Here is a 22,335-nt window from a genome sequence, read left to right as displayed (position 1 = left end):
AGGAGCCTGGAGTCAGGAGCCAGGAGCCCAGAGCCCAGGTGACTGAGGAAGCATGACTGGGATGCTGAGCCTTTGTTTGTGGCTTGGTTGAGCCTTGAATTCCCTGGAGCAGAAATTGTGAAGGAGCTGACATGGAACAGAGTCTGTGAACTTCAGTGTGGAGCAGGACCTGCCCAGACAGCTGGACAAGGACTGGGAGCTGTCTGCCATTGAACCCAGGTGACAGTCTGGTGAATCCAGGTAGAATCTGGGACTGTGGAAGGGGATCCAGGGAATATGAGAAGAGGCCCCAAGTCAAGATGAAAAGACTGAGTAATTATAGAATTCAGTTACTAGTGACCTAGGGGTGGAGGGTCTATATTTTCTATTGTATTTACTGATTAATGATACTTAGTAATGATTGCTGAATAAGTGACTGATTGAGTTAACTTAAGTGTGCCCATAAGTGTGTGTGGGGTACAGAGACCCTAACCCAAATTGACTACTGGGAGACCTCAAAGTGAAGAGAAGGTGCCCCAGGCTAGGTACAATACCTGCTATGACACTTCCATAGCAAAAGAATAGAGAATAAGCCCATTCCACAATCTTAGATAAGATTAAAAATCCTATGCTTATGTGTTAGTCATAATAGGAAGCAACACCCACATACAATTTAAAACACACTGTCAACTATGTTTATTTAGAAGTAGGAAAGTTTAAGACAAAAAAGCAAAGTATGAGCATATTATATTGACTAGAAACATACTGCCATACCCAAAAGTCTTCTGGTAGTCCAGAGATTATAGCAACTGTCCAAACTTCATAGTGGTTTCTTCATTATTTTAATTTTTTTTTTAATTTTGCTACTTTTATTTTAAACTTTGCCTAACTGAAATGGTTCTTGGATGGAAATTCTTTAAAATGACTATTAGTTTTTGGGATTGTCAAACTAAAAGGTAGAGGACTGAAATGAATGCACATAAATTTTGTTTCTGTCTTAGTGAAAGCACAAAAAATGCAAACATAATGCATTTTTACAGGTAAAAACAAAAACGGTATTTTCAGCCATTAGACCTAGTCTATTCTAAATATACTAATTCTATAGCTAACCTACTTATAACTACTTTAGACCTTTTGTCTGTAAAGAAGGAATAAGGGAAAGGAGAAAGGGGAAAAGTCTAACAGATGCAAATAGTAATTCTTCTTGCCTTCATTAATTGTGTACCAACTGAGTGCATCAAAACTGTCTATCAAGAGTGCCTTCAGGAATAACCAGTCTTATTTTAAGTTACTAGTAAACAAATGCATTAAATCTGACAAGAAACGGTTTAAGACTTATCCTGAGGCTTAAGTTAACATTTGTAAAAAAAAACCAGTAGAGCAAACATGTTTCAAACACATAAGGAAGACTGGCTCAGGAACAAATGCTACAGCATATAAAGGGAATTGAAGCATACAGATATGGCAATGAAATCCATTTATTTTTTTCACTGTGTGAAGTAACTAGAAAAGCAAGTAAAAAAAGATTTTCTTTTAAAGCCATTCAATTTTCCCTACTTTATTATGAGTCGTAAATGACCTCTTAACCTCTAAGGAGATTTGACTTTCTTTCTCAGGTTTCTCGGGGTTTGTATCCTCAGCTTCTTAGATGTGCCAGTAGCTGGAGTCTTCTTCAGCTTTGTGGAACCTTTGGTAATCTGTTTTGGAGTCTCCAGGGCTGTGGAGGCCTTCCTCTTTTTACCAGGAGTTTTCACTTTTGGTGTTTCAGGTCTGAGGCTCTCTTCTGTAGATTGCTTTGTTAGGGCTGCTTTCTGAAGTTGATAAAGAGAAAGACCATCTAATTAAGCCTATGAAATAAACAGTAGCTCCCATTCCTCAATAAGATAGAATGTGAATTCCAGCACATTAACACATGAAACTCAGATGAACACACAGAACATCTCCCCCCTGCCCACCCAGCCATGTTTCCATAATTAATCACAAAAGATACCTCGTGTCCTCTCCAAGTATGTATGCCCTTTCATTTACCACAGGAAGCAGATAGAGGGTCATACTGGATAAATGGACGGTCGGAATATTTAGACATCAATTCTGACTCTCTACTTGGCTAGTCCTTTAGCAGCCTGTCTCACTTTCCTCATCCTTCAAACTGAACCTCCTCATACACCAATGGATGCTATGTACATAAATGAAGTAAGATTATAAAGCACAGGAAGGCCTCCTGAAGAAAGAGCCAATTCATACTGAAGAACAAGGGCCTTAGTCTCTTTCAATGAGCCCACTTGAAACCTCAGGTAGGAGGAAAGAAAGTTATATAATGAGGGACACAGAGCTGTCACAAAGGTGGCTAAGGAACCTGTACTATGTAGCATAGTTTAATCTATACTGTGGAAATCACTACACAGCCTAAATTCCATGGCTTCAGAAGTGCTCTAACAGGGACGGAAGACATCTAAGGGAAGATCTCAACCAATCATTTTTGGAAATGGTATGTGAAATTTTTGTGATTTCACTGCTAATACTCAAAGTTCTGAACTACGGTTAGTGTTTCACAGAACTATAATACAGAAATATGAACTCACAGCCAATGAAAACTTCTCTACTGACAATTTTTCACTACAACTGGACATTGTAAAAGTTAAAAAAACCACTGGACTATTTTTCCAGATATATATTTCATTAGCTAAAGCCATAGGTGTAAAAACCTAAAACGAAATAAGGCAAGCTTTCCAATGCCTTGGGCCTTTCTTACCATAGTACTTTTTACTTTAAAATCTCATAGAGAAAGGTTTCTTTAAGTAAGCACATGTGCTAATTACCTTTGGGCACTTCTGAGGAGCTGCTGCTTGAATTGGAACGAGCTGTGGGATCTCATCATCAGAGTCGGGCTCTGCTTTGCCCCCCCTTTCTGCCTCTTGTCCATGACCATCTGAAGCACACTCACTTTCAGGCTTCACTGCAGTCTGGGCAGGCTTGGGGGCCACTTTTTTGTCTTGCTTTTGCTTCTATCAGTGAAAATGAGCAAAGTTTTAGTTTTGAGCATTTCCATTTAAAAATGCATCTTATCCTAAAGTGCCACTCCAGAAATCTTTACTACAAAGCCCTTCAGTTGCTGCTTGTAACAGTATCTATAGTTGAATCAGTGGTTTATGAATCATTTAGATTCTCTTCCCAAACCTTCCCCAATAATTTCAAAGTCATCCTCTGCCAGAAACAATAAAACGAATTATTTCCCTGTATCATTGTGTGCAAATACCAATGAGCTCACGGAACAACAACTACCATCATTCACACATCTATCTCTTTCCTCACAACACCCTGGTCAAGGATGCTCACTAACAGACCTATTTTGAAGATGAAAAAACCAACCCAGGGTGAGTCAGTGACCTGCTACAGACCCATGCCCAGTGAGACTCAAGTGTCTAAGCTCAGTAAGGTTTCTTCTGATGCCAGGACGTATGCTCAGCCCAGGCTGCCTCCACATGGGGCTCCGACAACCCAAAGTGGAAAGCTACCATTTCCCCAGTCTAATGTGGCCTTTAAGTAGCGATCAACTTCCAGACCCAATTGATCCTGGTAGAAAAACAAATCTCTCACACAGATGTACAGAAACATCTTAATGCCATCCAAAAACACTTTTAATTAATTTCAATCTTAGCTACAACATCGGGCTGTACTGGCTGCTTCCTACAGTTAGAGGAGCTCAGCATTTGGCAGTTTCTATCACCTGTATGTAAGGCTAACTCCTGGATCTACTCCTTACCTTACTTTTCTGAGAATCCAAATGGGAGACAAATGAAGAAAAGACTGGAAGGGAAAGAGATTTTTCTGTTTTCAGGTGTAGAAGTTTTACACTCTCCCACTTCTGCAAATGAAGAAAAATTCAGAATAGTAAAAGCCATCTAAAGAACATCCTCCAACCCAGTAAGAATCAGCAGGGCCAGTGCACAGTACCTCGGGCAACTTTTCCGAAAGCACATCTACCGCAGCAACAACGTTGTCCACCAGATGATCTACAGGCATTCCTGTGTGACCCACACGTGCTGTACTGAAATTAAAGAGATATTAATTATGCATTAAAATAAAAATTTTCCTCCCATTTTAATAGAAAAAGGAAACCATTAGATGGTAAAGACACAAACTAAATACAATGGGGTATTAATTACTTGGGACAGGATGTATTTTTGATATGGTTCCACTTTGTAAAGAAATGTTCAGGCATGTATACTTCTACTAATAGTAGGCTGACTTATGTCTTACCTTGACCAGTTAAAATCATATTTAGCTGGTTTCTCAACTTTTAGTTAGCTCTTTATCAACTGAACGCTGGATTTTTGCACAGTACATATTTCCTTGCTCTAGAGGAATGAGCAAATTTTTAAAAAAGAAACCCTACTATAAAAAAGCTATCATAGTCACAGGAACGCTCAAGAAATAAATTCAGAAAAGAGTGACTCCAAAATATCTGTAAGAAAAGCCTCTAAGGAAAACACAGCTAGAATTTCTGGAAGAGGTAGAGCAGGAGTTTAAAAGAAAAAAGAGTTCAAGAATGTTTTTATAAATGAAATGAGATCACTAAAGGAAAATAAGGAAACAAAATGAGAACTATGAAAGAAAGAAATGGAAAGGGAATTAACAACTTGCTGGCATAAGAGATAAAACCTTACCCAAGCAACAAACTCCTTGAAAACCTGAATGTACAAAAAAAGATGCCAATGACTCTTTAAGACATGAAGTAAGAATAAAAAAATAACAGTAACTGGTATTTATATAGCACTTACTATGGGCCTGGTACTACTGCTAAGCACTTTATGATCTAATTTGATGCTCACAAAAATGCTGGGAGGTGGGTGCTATTACTACTCCCATCTTACACACAAGGAAATGGAGGCAAACATGTTAAATGACTTCCCAGGGTCACACAGCTAACAAGGATCTGAACACAGACTCGAACTCTGTTTTTCCTTTACTCCAGGCCCAGAGCCCTATCCATTACATCATGCTGCTGCCTCGAGTAAAGTCTAAAGACTCAAAAAATACAGGAAAATATAAAGTATCTCACAGCAAAACAGACCTAGAAAACAAATCATGGAGAAAAAATTTAAGAATCACTACCCTTCCTGAAAATCATGAACTAAAAGAACTTTAAAATCCTATTTCAAGAAATCTTTACTGTCAAAATCTCCTCATAACTAGAAGGCAAAGTGGAAATCCATTAATCACCTCCTGAAAGAAACCCTAAAATGAAAAGTGTCAGCAATGTTATAGCCAAAATCCAGAGATTCCAGGTCCAAGAAAAAAATGTTGCCAAGAACCAGAAAGAGTTAGATATGGTCAGGATCACCTGGTTTAAGCAGTCACCACTATAAAGGAGTTGAGAGCCTGGAACAGTGTAATGTAGAACAGAAAAAAATAACTCACCCAACAAAACTAAGTATAACCACATGGTAAAAACTGGACCTCTAATGAAACAGGATTTCCAAGCATTCCTGATACAAAGACTAAAAGCTGCATAAAACTCTCAAGTTCAAACACAAGAGTGAAGAGAAGCATAAAAAGGTAAATATGAATAAGGATAAACTACTTATATTCTAATATGGTGAAATGATCTACCGTGTTTCCCCAATAAGACACTGTTTTATTATTTTTTTTGGACAGAAAAACACCAGAGGGCTTATTTTAATTAACATGGACAGCAATTTTAATAAACAGGTAAATGTGAACAAAAAAATGTACCTTTATTCAATAAGCAAATCACTGGGGAAGAACAGGATGACGCGCTCACTGCTGCAGCTCTGATTGGATGCAGCTCGGAGCGCGGCGTGCGTTTCGGGGGGGTGGGGTGGGGCAGTGCATACAGAGGGTACCATAATGTAGCGTGTAGCGCAGGGGATCACCTTCACTACAGTAGCAATCTCAATGGGGCTTATTTTCGGGGGAGGGCTTATTTTAGAGGAATCTTGCACAGTAAGGGGAGGGCTTATTATCGGGAAAACACGGTATGTGTCTCCTCTAAACCTCTTCATCATCAATGGTCAGAAAATATAATTGGATAAAGTCTTTAAGTGGTTCTATTAAAGTCTTAATACTTTGCCTGTTTGTAATCCCTACTACCACCCCCCCCCCCAAAAAAGGAGAAAGAAACTACGGGTTCACAGTAACAGCTAGACTTGGAAAAATGGATTATTTTTCAAAGTTTTCCTGAACTTCAAAAGTGATGAGAATGTGATTTCATGCTCAAAAAATTAAAGAATATGTGATTAAAAATTGTGAACCCGTGCAAAAATATCTAAAAAGAATGCAGTAAAACAAAATGCATTTAAAACTTTTTAAGATGTAAAAAGTAGTAAATTCTAACATATAAGCCAATGAATTTAATTTTGTTCTGTCCAAGATAACTCTCATACCACTGTATCCCAGCCTGCTACAATCAACCAAATCATTTAACCATCCAAAGAATAGTCAAAGCCTAACCAGATATACTAACAGAAGAAAACACTGGCAAGGTCAATCTGAATGAACTCTTTATCTCCAAAGCAGCATATTCTTAGGCTCTTAGGATCATTGATTTAGACCTAAAAGAAACTTCAGGGGTTACCTAATCCACTGCTCTCATTTTACAGAGGAAGAGATCAATGGCCAGAATAGTTAAGAGCTCTGATTAAGGTCTTTCAGGCAGCAAGAGGCAAAGTCAGGGCCCTTTCCCCCATATCATGGACATCAAAGTAACCAACACCACCACACCGTGAAGACAACCTGGTGACTTTTTTGTTTCTTGCTTCGTTGGTAGCATTAAAGTCAGCCAAAAGTACTCTCTTTGGCCTTATTACCTGGACCTTGTTTCTATCTGCACAGGGAGAAAACAACTTGACTTAAAAGGTCAAAGAGAAGAAGTCACCAAGACATTTTTTAAAAGTTATTTTTTTTAAAAATCTATCTATCTAGCCATTTTCTACATATTTTAGCTCTTTAACTTCTTCCCCCTCATTCACATCCCTAATTCCTAGCACGACAGAGGCACTTGCTAGATGCTTCAGGAAGCAATAGGTGACAGTGTCAACAGAAATGATAAGATTTTCCTTGAATATAATGGAAAGCTGGATTACTGGGAAATGATTGCATTCATGAATTCAAAAGAAGAAATTAAAAAGTCACAGAAATATTAAGCATTCTTTACAAAGTGACACAAATGAACATTTTTAATGAACGCTTAAGTTACACTAAGCAAAAACTCTAATCAGTTAAAAATGGAACAAAAACTCAAAGGAGTAGATTCTATGGCCAATGTGGAGAAATAATTCAATCTACAAAATATCCTAAAAAATTCACAAGATTATTTAAAGATAGATAAACAAACACACTTTTACTTACTTGCAACAACCATGATTAGTGACAGTTAATGAAGTTCCCTGGACAATTTTATTGATGTGTTCTGATAAATTCTTAGTCGTGAGGTCTACTGACAAAGGTACCCTATAAAGAAAACAAAACCAAACCATCCACCATCATGAAATCGTTTGAGGAAGGTCAGCATAATTCAACAGTTCACTAAAGAAAAACAACTTACTTCTTTCTACGATAGAAATGCTTTCCTATGTGTGAGGGTAAAAGTCGTCTAATTCTTTCATCAGCAAGGAAAAGATCGTAACTGCTCAAAAGGCGCCGCTTAGCTTCATAAGGTTTATATTCATGTTTCAATCTTGTGTAAGGGATGACCTAGAAAGTACAAAAAAAAAAATACATTTATGTATCGATGAAGATTCAGAAGATGTCAAAATATTGTGAGAAACTTCATTAGCTGGAGCATGCCAAGATGGCAGAATAAAGGCAAGGACTCACCTGAGCTCTCACAAATTCCCTTCCAAACAACTTTAAAATAATGCCTCAAAATGAATTCTGGAGCGGCAGAGCCAATAAAAGAACAGGGTGAAACAATGTTTCAGCTGAAGACAACTTAGAAAGTCAGCAAGAAAGGTCTATCTCACTAGAATGAGGGTGGATGGAGACAGTTCCAGGACATGCTACTCCCAGGCAAGCCATCAACAGGTTCAGGAATGCTTAGATCTCAGTCACAGATTGTAAGGGGTCTGACAACTAATCAGGCAATAACAGGAGACCCTTGGCTGGCACTGGTACAAGATGCAGTTCCACTGCCAGTACTGATTAAAGAAAGGTAAATTGGGGCGGCCAGGTAGCACAGCGAGTAAGAGCACCGGCTCCAGTGTTGAGAAGACCTGGAGATCGAATCCCAGGCTCAGACACTTAGCACCCACCCAGAAACACCTGGCCGTGTAACCTTGAGCAAGTTACTTAACCCCAATTGCTTAGGGGCGGCCAGGTGGCTCAGCGAGTAAGAGCACCAGCTCCAGTGTCGGGATGACCTGGATCAAATCCGGGCTTAGATACTCAGCACCACACCCAGAAATAATAACTGGCCGTGTAACCTTGAGCAAGTTACTTAACCCTGATTGCTTAAAAAAAAAAAAATAAAGGTAAATTAAAACTCTGAGGTACCACACCTCATACCTACGAGACTAGCTAATATAACAGAAAAGTTAAGTGACAAATATTGGAAGGGATATGGGAAAATTGGGAAATTAAAGCACTCTTGGTGGAGTTGTGAATTGATCCAACCATTCTGGAGAGCAATGTGGAATTATGACCAAAGAACTATAAAACTGTGCATAACCTTTGACCCAGCAAAATCACTAGGTCTTTATCCCAAATAAATTTTTTTTAAAAAAAGGATCTATATGTACAAAAATATTGATAGCAGCTCTTTTTGTGGAAACTGAGAGGATGCCTATCATTTGGGAATGGTTGAACAAGCTGTGGTATATGATTGTGATAGAACATTATTATTCAATAAGTGATGAGGAAGATGCTTTAAAGAAAACCTGACAAAACTTACATCAAGACTTGTATGGGGCAGTGAGGTGGCACAGAAGACAGAGCACTGGTCCTGGAGTCAAGAGGACCTAAGTACAAATCTGGACTCAGACACCTGACATTTAATAGCTGTGTGATAAGGGGAAAGTCATTTAACCCTGACTGCTTTGAGGGGGTAGGAGGGAGGGTTATATGAACTGATGCAACGGAAAGCAAGCAGAATATGAGAACAGTGCATACAGTAACAACAGTGATATATGATTTTCAGCTGTGTGACCTAGCTATTCTCAGTAATAATATAATCCAAGACAATTCCAAAGGATTTATGATAAAAAATACTATCTGCCTCCAGAGAAAGAACAGATGAAGTGTGAATGCAGATAAAAGCATACTTTTTTAAACCTAATTTTTCTTGGGAGATTGTCTGTGTTTTCATTTATCACATAAGTACTATGCAAATTTGTTTTGTATGACTGCACACACTGAACCTGTATCAAATTGCTTGCCTTCTCAATAACGGGCCAATGACAGGAAGAATGGAAAGAATTTGGAACTCAAAATTTGAAAAAACCATGTTTAAAATATTTTTACATGTAATTGGAGAAAGAAGAAAATATTTTTAAAAAACAAAACTACTACGGGGGTGGCTAGGCAGCGCAGTGAGTAGAGTACTGGCCCTGAAGTCAGAACGACCTGAGTTCAAATCCAGTCTTAGACACTTGACACACTTACTAGCCGTGTGACTTTGGGCAAGTCACTTAACCCTAATTGCCCTCCAAAAAAAAAAGCAACAAAACAAAACAAAAACTACTTCAATAAATCCTATTAAGCTTCATAATGTAAAGAAACCAAGAGTCCAAAACCAAAATAATGGAAGGCAAGATGTGAACCAACTAGAAGTATAAATATACATTATGTAACACACTAATTTTTTTAATTTGTGAACTTCCCCAAGAAACAGTACTGGGTTTATTCTCTCTATTTATGAAAGTAGAATTATCTTATCTATACTTTATAACTGCTCAACAGAATGTCCCAAAAAAAGGAATCAAGAAAAATAATTATCATTTCAACTATATTAGAAATTTTTACAGAGGAATTAACAGGTTTCTCACTCTCTCTCTCTCACACACACACAAATATCCCCACTTCTGAAGACCTAAAAACCATTAACTTTCCCTTACCTCAGTGATGTTTGTAATCCCGTTCTTTTTCAAAAGCTGCTTATAGAAATTTTCTGTCTGTTCTGAAGTTAAATTGGATTCATCCTTAGTAAATAAACAAACTTCTTTTGTATCAGGTCTAATACCATGAGGCAAAGGTCTGTAAAAATAAAAGAGCCCTGGTGAAAAATTCAGCATCTCACCAATAAATGATAGGTCAGCTGATAAACCTTTGTGTCTGAAAGAATGCAAAACGAAATTTATTCAAGAAAATTTTTCATTCATAAGCTATTTCACTAAGCAGATACTGTCAATTCATTACTGAAAAAGTACCTTTCTCATTGATATAAGAAAACAAAATTCAAGACAAGAACAAATAGACATCAACAAGTCTGGGGGTAAACAGAGCACACAACCAAACTTGTTTAAAATTCATGTAATTATAACATATAGCATAAAGTGGGGCTTCTTAAATTTTTTTTGGTCGTGGTTATTGTAATCAGTTATCAAAAATTTAAAACAAGTTTAAAAAATTGGCACACTAATACATCCTGACAGAATTATGAATTGATCTAACCATTCTGGAGAGCAATTTGGAAATCAGTGATGAATGAACTGACATAAAGTTAAGTGAGCAGAACTAGGAAAACATTAACATTTGTACACAGTAACAATAACACACAATGATTGTGAATAACTAGCTATTCCCAGCAATACAATGATATAACACAATTCTGAAGGACTTATGAAAAATGTTATCTACCTAGGGAGAAAAATTGATAAATGGTCTGAACTCAGAATGAAGCATACTTTTTAAACTTTCTTTTATTTTTCTTGGGTTTTTTTTTGAGGGGGTTCTGTATTCTTTTGCAACAAGGCTAAAATGGAAATATATTTTGCATGACTGCTCATGTATGATTTATATCAAAACTGCTTACCCTTCTCAAGGAGGGGAAAGGGAAAAGAGAAGGAGGGAATTAGGAACTTAAAAAAGTGTTAAAAAAATTATTTTTACATGTAATTGAGAAAAAATAAAAACATTCTTGAAAAAAGACAACAAAGGGTGGCAGAGTGAATAGAGCACTAGCCCTGGCATCAGGAAGACCTGAGTTCAAATTCGGACTCAGACACAATACAAAAACTAGCCGTGTGACCTTGGGCAAGTTGCTTAACCCCAACTGCCCTCCAAAAAAAAAAAATTTAAAAAATAAACAACAACAACAAAAAAAAAGAAGACAAAAACAATTTCACAGAGTCCAGGTTAAGAATTCTTGACTTAAGTGACCAGACATATTATTTCTCTCAGAATTAATGATCTGGATATCTGCTTAGAAAGTCTTAGCTAGAAAAAGGCAATACCCAATAGAGACATATAAACCTATGTTTTAAGATTACCAAAAAAAAAAAAAAAAGTCTACTTGTTGCGGTTGTGGAAGCATCCTGAGATTAAAGTCTGTTTTCTATGAGTTACCTTACCAGGCAGAACCACTGGACATACAGAGTAAGCCTGTTTGCTGAAAGGAGCCAATCAAGAGCCTGCAGTAAACCAAAGTCTTGCTTATTCCCAGATGCCGTTGTTAGTGTTTGCTAGCTGATCTTGCTGAGCTATGCCCCCAAAAGTGGCCCAATCCAAGCTTGAAGTCAACTGTCCCTGCAAAAAATCTTGCTTCCCCAGGGTAAGATTGTCTATTCTTGGGGCGGCCAGGTGGCTCAGCGAGTAAGAGCATCGGCTCCAGTGTTGGGATGACCTGGAGATCGAATCCCAGGCTCAGACACTCAGTACCACACCCAGAAATAACTGGCTGTATAACCTTGAGCAAGTTACTTAACTTAAGATTGCTTATTTAAAAAAAAAAAAGACTATTCTTTTTCTACCCCTCCCTCAACCTCCCTTTTGTGGTTTTCAAGCAAAATCTCCCCTGACTCTCCTGGGCTCCTTTGTACTTTGTGCCTCAGGACTATTGTCTGATTTTCCTCCTAATAAAACTTTTGTGCTTTCAACCCAACTTGGACTTCTCTGCATTTTGTTGGGTGGGCTTCACCCAATTGACATTTCTGGTGTCAAAAGTGGGATGCATCATGGTGAGAAGCTTCTTCACAACCACTGGGGAAATGATCCAGGAGCTTTGGTACTGCCTCTGACTCTGTGATGTGCAGCTTGTCCTCTCCATCTTGGGGGTCCACTAAGTACCTCCTTGCTTGAATCTTGACATCCCATCTATCTTACCTGAGTTCATTTATTAAGAGAAAAAGGGATTTGGATACCCCAGGGAAAAGTCAAGAGCTACCGGTAAAAGGGTATCTCAGCAGGCAGCCACAATGCCAGGATGTAAGGGGGGGTTCCAGCTGGTGAGTTACTGTGAAGTAGTACCAATTTCTGTTTTCTCATTGTTGCTCCCAGATGAAATTGGGTATGAGCCAATAAAATGTGAATTATCCTCAACTTGTTTCCTTAATATAGCAATCCCATTGGAACAAATTCATGTTTTCAAAACAAGCATTACAGCAGAACTGACTGTAACAGGGTAACTCAAAAGACAGGTGGGTTGAGGGGAAAGAGAAGATTCTGTTTTGCACATGTTGATTCTGAAATGCCTAAAACACAACTCAGATGATCAAAGTTGATGTTGGTGACACAAGAGACATTTAGGAGACTATATCTGAGAATCACCTATATAGAGAGGATACCTGAACCCAAGGGAGGTGATGAGTTCACCAAGTGAGACAGAACAGAAAAGAGAAGAGGGCCCCTTCCTCTAACACTCGCCCTTCCTATCACTCAGATATACATAAAATCTTGGATTTTAAGTAGAAGTGGGATGAGGCTACTGGAAGCCTAAGAAAATTCACTGCAATGAAGACTGAATGGTTAAAATAAAGCAAACTGGACTGTGAAGTTCTGGCTTGGTCAAGTAAAAGAAGAATGAACTTGAGTCAGTCACTTAACCTCTTTGTCATAAAGTTTCCACAATGGGACAGAAATGATGTGAGGAACAAGTGAGATAATGTAAATATCTGTTTCTATCTGTCCCCAGATAGAAATATCTCTGTTAACTATAAAGCACTATATATGTATAAGCTATTATTATCATTACTTTAAAATAACTTACATTCTGATTTCTTTTCCATTTGGGGGAATTTTCCATAATGTCACCATTAAAAATAAATTCTCATTCTCATTCAAAAGAAGTGTATTAGCAGTTTCTTTGTTCTTTCTGTATCCCAACAAAGCTTCTATAGCCTTTTTAATCTACAAAGCAAAGGAGAAAAAAGCTTAAATTTTGTCCACTTATATGATTCAGCATCAGATTAATTTTTCTTCCAATATATATGCCTTTTCTTCGGGGTAGGTCCTACATTTTAACGTTTGTTGTATAATCTGAGAATTGACAAAAACCTTATAGCCATTTTACTCAGTTCAATTAATAGTAAGCACCCATTTTACATCCCCAAAGCACCTAAGCATTTAGCATTAAGTATTCCTTAATTACCACAGACAACATACAACTCATCCATATCCTCTCATACTTAGCAATTTTTGTCCATGCCCTTCTATAAATCCTGTATAGAAGAAAACTTATGGACTGCATCTGTTCAGATATGCACAGCCCTGGCTAACTGCATGTAAAAGCAATCTACCAATGAATGACTGTTAAAATAGTGAAACCTTCCACTCAGCAAGTCTTTAAATGTAGCTTACAATAGTAATTCTCCCCAACACCACCACAATAAGGTAGTAACTAAATAGTAACACCAACTAACAAGTTTAACCCAATATTTACGAAGTCTCTGGCAAGCTCAATACCAGGCACACAGGTACAATAATGAAAAATTATATCATACTGATAAATATGCAAAATAAGCAAATATGAAGTAGAATTTGGAAAAGGCAAAGACTAAAAAAAACTGATCTGGGAAGGGATCATACATAATGGCATACGTAGTCTCTGTCACTACAGAACTTGATCTGTCCCCAGACAGAAATGTCTATCAAGCAGCTGGGAGGTCCAAGAGTAGAACTCAGGGAGAATGAATACAGATACAGTTGAACATCATCCACGTTTGCTATTCAGTCAAGACCCCACTTGGGGTTTTCTTGGCAGAGGCATTGGAGGGGTTTACCGTTTCCCTCTCCAGTTTATTCTACTGATGAGGAAACTGAGGTAGCAAGCTTAAGTGACGTGCCCAAGGTCACACAGCTACTGCGCTGTCTGAGGCAGGATCTGTACTCAGGTTTTCTGGATTCCAAGACAAATGCTCTTATCCGAGGCGCCAGCTAACAGCCTCCTGCACCTTCTACGTGGGGGGCGTCATTTAGTGGGGGGAAGGGGAACACATAAAGGGAAAAAAAAGCGTCAAATGTGCATATTCGGGCCGGGCCAGTCAGCCCCGGCCCCAAACTCTACCCTAACCCTGCTACCTCCGCGGAGTGAGAGACAGCTTTACTCAGGCCACGGACAACACGCGTGGGCAGAGAGCAAGTCGCAGGCCGGCGCTCCGGGCCCGGTGTTGCCGCAGCGAAGACGGTGAAGAGGACGAGCGACAATCTCGGGGGCCCACGAGGGACGCCCGCCCGCCCGGGGGGGAGTTTCCGGGAAACGAGCTTCTTACAGAGGGAACTCGAGAGAGCAACGCGGGCTCCCACCCTCCCTGAGTCCAGGCCCGGGCCGGCCCCGCCAGCCTGGCCCGGCGGCTGTGATCAGACCCGGAATCCACGCCCACCCCGTGGTCGCCCAACCGCGCGCCCAGAAGCACACACGTCCTGGGCCGCCCGTCCCAGTCCTACCCGCTCGTGCGACACGATCTGAGGCTCCTTCTCCTCAGTCACAACACCCATTTTCTCCGGGGGCACGTGTCGGAAGGTGCAGGAAAGAGAAGTGCAAGAGGGAGGCGGAAATGCCCCTATGCGCAGGAGCAACGCCTGACTTCCGTTTTCCCAAAGAGCGCCGGAAATGAGGTCACACGCCGCGCCACGCGACGTTGCTTCCCGTTGCCTGCGCTTGCGCAAGAGTTCACTTAGTTTTCTTCAGGTTATGAGTCCGGCACTCGCCAAAATTGGTATCCCGCACCCCGGCCTATGGTCTTAGGTCTTCAGCCGTTTAGTTGTTGAGCTCTGCTTACGCGGCACTTATCCTTTAGCCCAAAAGAAGGCCGAAGCCTCACCCCGAGGGCGGAGAGGGGGCCGTCATCTCATCTCTTCGGGCTTTTCTTTCTCCCTGGGACCGTTGGGAAAGAACGGTAACTGGTCAAAGATTTAGAGCTGGCCTTTAGGTTATCGAGGCTAACTGCCTTCATTTAAAGGCGAAACTGTGGTCCAGGGACATTAAGTGACTCGTTTAGGGTCACGCCATGTTCTGGGAGAGGGTTGGAACCCGTCTTCCAGCTTCCGAGTCCTGGGCCCTATCGGCCACGTGATCCTGCCCAGACGTGGGCCCGATCTCAGATCTTACGCTTAGTGTCTGTGGGGCCTTAGGGAAGGCGGTTAAGGTACTGCACAAGAGGGCTTTTAAGCTCTCTTCCGACTATGTCTCGTGTTCGCTAGCCTCGTCACGACTCTGTCATCTTGGGATGCTAACAAGGCTTAATATGAAGTTTTTCTTCTCCCTTCTGGTGATGTTGGGACTGTGGCTCTGTTGTAATTGCATTTTCCTCTTAAATTGGGGGCGGGAGGAGTGGAGAGCCATACTGGCTAAGTGCAGCATGAACTGAAGTGGTTCTAGGTTTCTTCGAAACGACCAAAGGCGATCCCTCCCTGTTATTTCTGTTAAGGGCAATACCAGCATCCCAGAATCTCAGGCTCCTAATCTTGGAGACACCCCTGATTCCTCTCTCACTCTATACATCCAAACAATTGCCAGCCTCTTAGTACTCTTAAAGTGTCTTGCAACCATCCCGTCATTTCACTCCCCTTGAAATCATTCGGGTACAAAACCTCAAAACTTTTCACCTGGACTGTTGAAATAGCCTCCTTACAGGTTTTGCTGCCCCTGAAGCAACCTGAATGTGTCCTTGACACTTCTGCCACAGATAAGAATAAGGATTGGACCTGTGATTTCACTGGTGTAAGGAATTCCTTTTGAGGAAGCTCCCTATATTTAGCTTAGCACCTTCATAGTTTATAGCCTTCCAGAGTTACCTAGAGCACTGAGAAGCTAAGTGACTTGCCTAGAGCCCCATAGCCAGTATACAGCTATGAAGTGGCACTAATCTTGTCAATGACTCCTCATTTGTCTCCAAAATAAAGTATGAGCTGCCTGATGTTTTAAGGCTTTTCACAATCCAAGTCCACTTTCTATCTGTCTAACCTTAATTCACACTATACCCAATCAATTCAATCCAGCAGGCATTTATTAAGCACCTACTGTATTGAAAGCACTGAGGGGGGGAGGGGGCAGGTGGCACAGTGAGTAAGAGCACTGGCCCCAGAGTCGGGATGACCTGGGATCGAATCCAGGCTCAGATACTTAGCACCACACCCAGAAATAACTGGCCGTTTAACCTTGAGCAAGTTACTTAACCCCAATTGCTTAAAAAAAAAAAAAGCACTGAACTAGGGATAAAGGATAACACAAGCAAAGTGAAAACCTGACCTCAAGGAGTATTGACTTCACATATTCACAGTCACCTTCACATATTCCTTATTTTAGTCAAACTGGATGACTCATTATTAATTCCTGTCCTGCCATCTGGATCTTTATGCCTTTGCTTATGCTTTTCCTGTGCATGAATATATTCCTTTTGGCCTCCTATTTGGGGAAGACTCAACTCAGATTCTTCCATGAAGAAATAAAATCACTCCACCTGACTGAAGGAATGCTACTATGAAAATATTACTATCCTTAGTAATAATAATAAGTGCAACCAATCGAGCCCCCTTCAAATTTTTCTTCGCATTTTTGCCTGGATATTTCCTTTGCATTCATCTTGTTCTCACTTTATCATAGTTGTTTGGGGTATTGTCCTTTCCTTTCACCCCAGAGGCTCAGGGTATTACTATATGGTAGCAAGACACGGAATACAACTGCCTTTCAAGAACTGAACATAGAGGGAATTGGAGAGAATAATGGTGGGTGTGAGCAGGATATGCTATGTAAGCAATGAGGAACTCTAAAGAACTGGAGTAAAAAATACCATCAAGGAATTAGATGGGAAGAACAAATACACTGGTCATGTGAAGGAACAAATTATTCCACTGATATCTTTGCAGTATCAGGCAAAGGACAAGAAAGGCTCCTGTACATTGGGTGGACCTTGTGGGGAACCTATGGGAAGATATGGATAATTTGCACAGGATGAACAGGCATCGATGGGATGCAATTTTCATTATTGTAAAGAACTCCCAAATTGATGAAATCAGATCCATTTGAGTAGGGTATCATATATACATATACACACACACATATATATGTATATGCATATTTATATATATGAAAATATCCACACATACTAAGAAAATATATAATTTAACAAATTAATAACATAGTTGCTCTATTTGTATCCCCCTTCTGCAGTTTTTCTTCCATACATTTAAAAATGTTTTGGGATACTTTTTTTGAGTGTAAATAGTGCTACCTACTATCTTACCTTGTCCCCTCAGTAGAATCCCTCCCTTATAACAAATATAAATAGTCCAGAAAAAAAGCAAGTCAACACATTGGCCATGTCTGAAAATGCCTATCTTCTTGTGCATCTCTTTTCCATCTTCACTGTCAAAAGGTGGGAGGTATGTTTCATCATCAATCTCTTGAAGTCATTTTTCGCTACTTTGATAAGAATTCTAAAATAAGTTCCCACAAGTTTTGTTACCTGAGGCAAAGGGATGTCAAAAAAAAATTAAGGTTGTAGTTGAAATATAGTAATAAATAACAGAAATATAACAAGTATGCTAGAAAACAAAATATGCAATTAAAAGCCTAGTGGCACAGGGAGACTTTAAGGGTAGGAGTACATTAGAGGGAACATATCCTATACTTAGATAGTGAAAGAAAAGTCAGGGACAGGAGGGAATCTGGAAAAAAAAATGTTCATAATTTGGATGCTTTATTTTACATTCTTTGTGGCTACTACAGTCTTCTCTCCCCAAAACAATAAGAGAATGATTGTGGCTGATAATGTTATGTCCCTAACATTACTATTTTTCTCTGTTAAAAAAAAAAGAAGTGTGCGCTTTACAAGTTATTACCAATACTAACCAATGATTTTGATTGAAGATTTTTGCCATTTAAAAATGCAATTGCATTGATGCAATAATTGTATATTGTTTTTCTGGTTCTTCTTTGTTCACTTCATACAGTTCTTCCCATATTTCATTCCTTTTTGGAGGGGGGAAGGCGGGGCATTTGGAGTTAAGTGACTTGCCCAAGGTCACATGGCTAGTAAGTGTTAAGTGTCTGAGGCTGAATTTGAACTCAGGTCCTCCTGACTCCAGGGCTGGTGCTCTATTCACTGCGCCACATAGTCGCCCCCATATTTCATTCCTTAAGGCAAAGGAATGTTCCTTTTTTACATTCATAAATCACAGTTTGTTCAGGGATTCCACTGTTGTTGGGCACATAGTACCATGAATATTTTGTACCAAATGGGCTTTTCATATTGTAAGGAATTTCCTTGGAGCATAAGCCAAATAGTGAGATTGCTGGACCAAAGAGTTTGAAAACTTTTGCAATTTTTTTTTCCCATAATTAAAATCATTTTCTGAGATAGTTGGCCCAATTCACAACTTCACCAGTAGTGAATCGATGTGCCTTCATGCTAGAAGGCATGAGCTTGCCTGGCCATAAGGAACCATAAAAATGACATATCAGGTGCTGATTGGAAGTGTGAGGTTATTAAGGATCAGGAGCACTCAAGAAGGGAAAGGAAGAAATGAATATGAGGAGTAAATATAAAAAGTCACATAATGAGAATTAGAGAAGAAAGGAACAAAATACTTTCACAGCATTGGCTAGGTAGAAAACGTTTACATAAAGGGAGAGAAGTAAGTATGGAGGATTTTGGTTTTTTTGGTTTTTTTTTTGGTTTTTGGAGGGGGGAAGGCAGGGCAATTGGGGTTAAGAGACTTGCCCAAGGTCACACGGCTAGTTTTTGTGTTAAGTGTCTGAGGCCGGATTTGAACTCAGGTCCTCCTGACTCCAGGGCTGGTGCTTTATTCACTGTGCCACCTAGCCGCCCCCTGTTATTCTTTTTAGATTGTAGTGTTAAGGATCCTAGATATAATTTCCCAGGATCCCGGCTGTAAACAATTCTTGAGTAAGTGTAGGTCTAACCAGATCACCCCCCCCCCCCCCCACTCAATAAACTCCAGCAGCTCTCTATTTCCTACAGGATCAAACAAAATTTTCTAGCAATTAAGTTGCATCCAGTGTCAAATATAAAATCCTCTGTTTGATGTTCAAAGCTCTTCATAACCTATATCCCTCCTACCTTTCCAGCCTCTTTACACCTCACTCTCTGACATGTTCTCTTCAATCTGGTGATGATGGCTTCCTTATTGTTACATGAACAAGACACTCCATATGTCAGCTCTGGTAGTTTTCTCTGGCTCTCCTGTATGCCATGTTCTTTGCCATCTCTGCCTCTTAGCTTCTCTGGCTTCCTTTAATTCGCAACCAAAACTTGTATTCTAAAGCAGTGGTGTTAAAGTCAAATAGAAACAGTCAGATATGGCCAGGAAGCCCTACATAAAGATCCTTACAGGTGCATATTGACTTAGAAAACCACATAAGAACATTTTTTACATTTTATTGTACTTTTATTTTGTTAAACATCCCAATTACATTTTAGAATGATTCAGGCCACACTTGTGATGCAGGGTGTGTTTTGAGCACCTCCATTCTGTAAGAAGCCTTTCCTAACCCCTCTTTATTCTAGTGCTTTTCCTTTTTTACTTATTTCATAATTATCTCAAATACAGCTCATGTGTATCTGCTGTCTTTCCTATTAGACTGAGTTTCTCAAGGACAAAGACTATCTTTTGCCTTTTGCATCCCCAGCCCTTGGCAGAGGGGCTGGCACATAGTAGATTCTCAATAAATGTTTATTGACTTGACTAGCAGAAGGATGAGGATTGAAAAAAAAAAAAGCTATCACAGCTGGCAGTTAAGAGATCATTAGAAACTTTGGTGAGGGCAGTTTCAGTTCAGTGATGAAACCAGATTGCAGAGAGTTGAAAAGCAAATGAGAAGACAAGAAATGTTGACAGCTTTTTCTAGGAGTTTGGCTGTGAAAGGGAGGAGAAACAGCACAATAGCCTGAGAGAATGGTAGGGTCTAGTAAAGTTTTTTTTTTAAGACTGTAAAGATGATGGTGCTGATAGGAAGGAAGGAACCAGTAGATAGGGAGAGTTTGAAGTTTAAGAAGAGAGAACAGGTGACTCTAGGGGCAATCTGCTAAAGAAGATAAGGCGAGTAGGATCAAAGGTACACACAGAAGAGCTGATCTTGGTGAGGAGAAGGGGACCTATTTATTATAGATTGGAGTAAAATAGGAGAAAATGGAAGATGGCATCAGGAAGTTTTGAGATATAGAGAAGAGAAAATGGAGCTCCAAGAAAATGGTTTCCAATTTTTTTTCCACTAAAGTTCAAGTTGAAGTCTTCAACTGAGAGAGCACAAAGAGGTTTGATCTGGGAGACTTGACAGAAGAGACTGTTTAGAACAGTGTCTGTAGGGAGTGTGATAGAGGATCAAGGCAGAGTAAAAGATTTGCTTTGTTATAGTGAAAACCAAGTGGAGATTAGATAACAGAAATTTGTAGTAGACTCTCTCAGCTCAGCTACATGATTTCTTATAGCTTAGTTCATCCGCATGCAAGAAGCCAAGGAGGAAGATGGCAAAAGATAACAAAATATGACAATGGAATTTATTGCAGGAGCTGTGGGAAGTCAAGAACATTAATTCACAGCTGTAGATATGAACTGGCCCAACCATTGTGGAAAACAATATGGAACTATATCTTGAGTAACTAAACTGTATATACCCTTTGACCCAGTCCTAATAATATATGCTAAAAAAATAAAAAACTGAAAGGATCCACATGCAGAAATTTGTTTATAGCATCACTTTTTATGGTAGCAAAGAACTGGGGGTAAAAAGTGGATGCCTCGAAAAGAGCTGAATAAATTGTGATATGTGAATATAGTGAAATATTATTAGCCCTTAAGAAATTATGAATATGGGAGGAAGGCCAGAGAATGATTTAGCTCATACTCACTCTGTGTCAGATGATTCTGGCCTGCTTGCCCAATGTAAGTGTCACAGATACCAAGGCTCCTTAAGAGTCTACCCAATATGGCAAACTTTTAATAAACTTCGCTTTTCTTTGGCTGAGAGAAGACTTGAATCTAATTCATTCAGCAGGACCAAGTGTGTTGGTATTTTGGGGTCTCACACACCTAAACCTCATCATTTTATGATGACCCTCAGGAACCTGCGACTCAGAGAAGTTAGAAAGGTCAAGCAGTTGTTCCTGTGCCATCATCACATTCTCCTTGATAAAGAGAATGTTTCAATCATCCAGCTATGATTAATGTCTTTCTAAAATTTGGCATGACGTTGCAACGATGGAAGGCTTTATAAATTCCTACTTGGATGTCTCATGGTGTCACAGAGGTGACCCTTAATTCTCAAATACTATGCCTACAGAAAGCAACTGTGGAATATGCTACCATGTTGGAAAGGCTTTGGAAAGAGACCACATATGTTTTTTAAGGAGAAGCCTACTTAAGGATGGATTGATTAATCATCAACCATTTGGCCATTTGGTAATATATTATCTGGCCATAAAAACCCATGAAATAAAGAATACCAAATGGTCTTCAGAAAAAAAAAAAGAATTTATGAATATGAAGGACTTAGAGAAACTTGTGAAGATATGAATGAACTCATATAGAGAGAAGTGAGCAGAACCATAATGTCACCGAATCAAAATAATAAAAAGGAAAACAACGATGAAAGATTTAAGGACTCTCATCAATGCAGTAATCAGTCATGACTTTAAAAATCTGATAATGAATGGAATATGCCTCTCGTTTTTTGGCAAAGAAGTGATGGCAGCAATATACCATTGTTGTTAAGTTGTTTTTCAGTAGTGTTCAATTCTTCATGACTCCATTTGGGATTTTCTTGCAAAGATACTAGAGTAGTTTGCCATTTCCTTCTCTAGCTCTTTTTACAGATGAGAAACTGAGGCAAACAGGGTGAAATTACTTGCCCAGGGTCAATGTAATAGTAATGGAATTTAAAGATCCCCCTGTATTGGCTTGGTTTTTGGATTGATTGTGTTAAAATCCAGAGCTTGTGAATCC

At 39.4% G+C, this 22,335-nt stretch overlaps 1 protein-coding gene across 1 annotated transcript; it reads right to left on the bottom strand.

Annotated features, from left to right (window-relative positions):
- Nucleotides 1–651: 651 nt before the first annotated feature.
- Nucleotides 652–14,972, bottom strand: RSL1D1 (ribosomal L1 domain containing 1). The gene is given in 10 exon segments (XM_069086318.1): nucleotides 652–1,607; nucleotides 1,610–1,790; nucleotides 2,799–2,984; nucleotides 3,743–3,844; nucleotides 3,934–4,027; nucleotides 7,351–7,452; nucleotides 7,547–7,695; nucleotides 10,053–10,191; nucleotides 13,142–13,281; nucleotides 14,818–14,972. Coding segments are annotated over 10 exon segments (1,239 nt in total). The 5' UTR covers nucleotides 14,869–14,972; the 3' UTR covers nucleotides 652–1,512.
- Nucleotides 14,973–22,335: the final 7,363 nt, after the last annotated feature.

This window comes from Petaurus breviceps, unplaced genomic scaffold (assembly GCF_028583685.1).
Source record: "Petaurus breviceps papuanus isolate PSGF00001 unplaced genomic scaffold, PetGlider_PUasm1.0 118, whole genome shotgun sequence".
Lineage (NCBI taxonomy): Eukaryota > Metazoa > Chordata > Mammalia > Diprotodontia > Petauridae > Petaurus > Petaurus breviceps.
Note: the sequence above shows the minus strand (reverse complement) of the source record. Positions and strands in the feature narration are given on the sequence as shown.